The sequence below is a fragment of the Otolemur garnettii genome, unplaced genomic scaffold (genome assembly GCF_000181295.1).
Source record: "Otolemur garnettii isolate 467f Iridium unplaced genomic scaffold, OtoGar3 scaffold00094, whole genome shotgun sequence".
NCBI lineage: Eukaryota > Metazoa > Chordata > Mammalia > Primates > Galagidae > Otolemur > Otolemur garnettii.
The window spans coordinates 1101342-1102705 of record NW_003852489.1 but is presented as its reverse complement, the minus strand read 5'-3'; the positions used below and the strand labels follow the sequence as shown (position 1 = coordinate 1102705).

At 39.0% G+C, this 1364-nt stretch overlaps 1 protein-coding gene across 4 annotated transcripts in view; it reads right to left on the bottom strand.

Annotated features, from left to right (window-relative positions):
* Positions 1-1364, bottom strand: part of DGKE (diacylglycerol kinase epsilon) — a 26733-nt gene that overhangs the window by 5344 nt on the left and 20025 nt on the right. For 3 of the 4 annotated variants that reach the window (XM_003795559.3, XM_023516633.1, XM_023516634.1), the window contains one exon: positions 1060-1131. In XM_003795559.3, coding sequence (XP_003795607.1) covers positions 1060-1131 — 72 coding nt within the window. Of the gene's footprint in view, positions 1-1059; positions 1132-1364 lie in introns of those variants that run through there. The other variant, XM_023516635.1, reaches the window with a different exon arrangement.

Below are 1364 nucleotides of genomic sequence, written 5' to 3'. Positions count from 1 at the left end.
CTTTTGCACATGCTATTCTCAGTCTAGAACAACCTTCCTCTCCTTCTTCACTTAGCTAATTTTTATTTACTTTTCAGAGCCAGCTTGTCACTTCTAGAAAACCTTCCTTGTTACTGTTCCTTTCCCTAGACGTTCTCTGCAGCCCATGAGTTATGTACCACTCTTATTTGTTCCTACAAGACCGCAGACTTTCCCTATCACATTACTTCTTGTGCTGCCTTGCAATGTGGTTTAAACATCTTTTTCTTACACTGCAAAGACAGAGCAAGGAATTTATCATCACATCTCCAATATCTAGGACAGTTTCTGGCATTTTGTGGGTGGTTTCACAATTTTTTTTCTAATCCAAATAGAAAACAATTTCTACAAATGTTAAATATCAGACAATGGAATAAAATACTATCTTGTAGCTTTACTCTACCACTACTATCAAAGCCCAGGAAGAAGAAAATACTCTGGACTGGAGTGCAGTGTCTCCTCATAGGCATGATCATAGTAGCTCATTGCAGCTTTGAACTATAGCAAGCCTCCTGCCTTAGCCTCCCAAGTAGCTGGAACTACAGGCACGTGCCACCATGCCTGGCTAATCTTTTAACGTTTATTTTGTAGAGACAGGGGTCTCACTATGTTGCCCAGGCTTCTCTCATACTCCTGGTCTCCAGCAATCTTCCTGCCTCAGCCTCCCAAAGTGTTGGGATTATAGTGTGAGCCATTATGCTCAGCCTGTATTAGATAACTTTCTGTTATCCTGTATGAACAGAGGCCATTCAGACTCCGGATTTAGAAAAACTTGGATTCACATCCTGATGACATGTATATCTGGGCACTAACTGTGAATCTGGACAAACTACTTCACTTCAAAGTCCTCTCTTTTATGTAACAGAAATATAATAATACCTGCCTTTATAGGGTTGCGGTGAGAATTTAGCAAAGTGCCTGACACACAAATGCTCCATATATGTAAGCAAAATATGTTAACAGAAAATTTAGCATTTCTGTTAAGAAAATGTTATAATCCAGAGATTACTGAAAACTCTGGAAAAGGTATTAGTAGCTTACCTCAACTTTTTTATTCAAATCTTTACATTCTTGCACTAAACAATCTTTGGTTCCGTAGAATAAGTAAACAGCCTATAAAAAATAGATGGAAAATATGATATCCAAACAATCTAACAAACCCTGTAAACATTAAGAAAAATCATACTGTACCCAGACGTTCTGACACGCATGCTGAACTGTGTTTCCTTAGAGAGGACTAGGTATGGAAAGAAGGGGAGCAAAAGGGATGCTTTGGTATGGAACCTCTGGCCCCGCCCACTACCTCCATCTTAATTATTCAAAGGTTAAAATTAGAACCTTCTGGG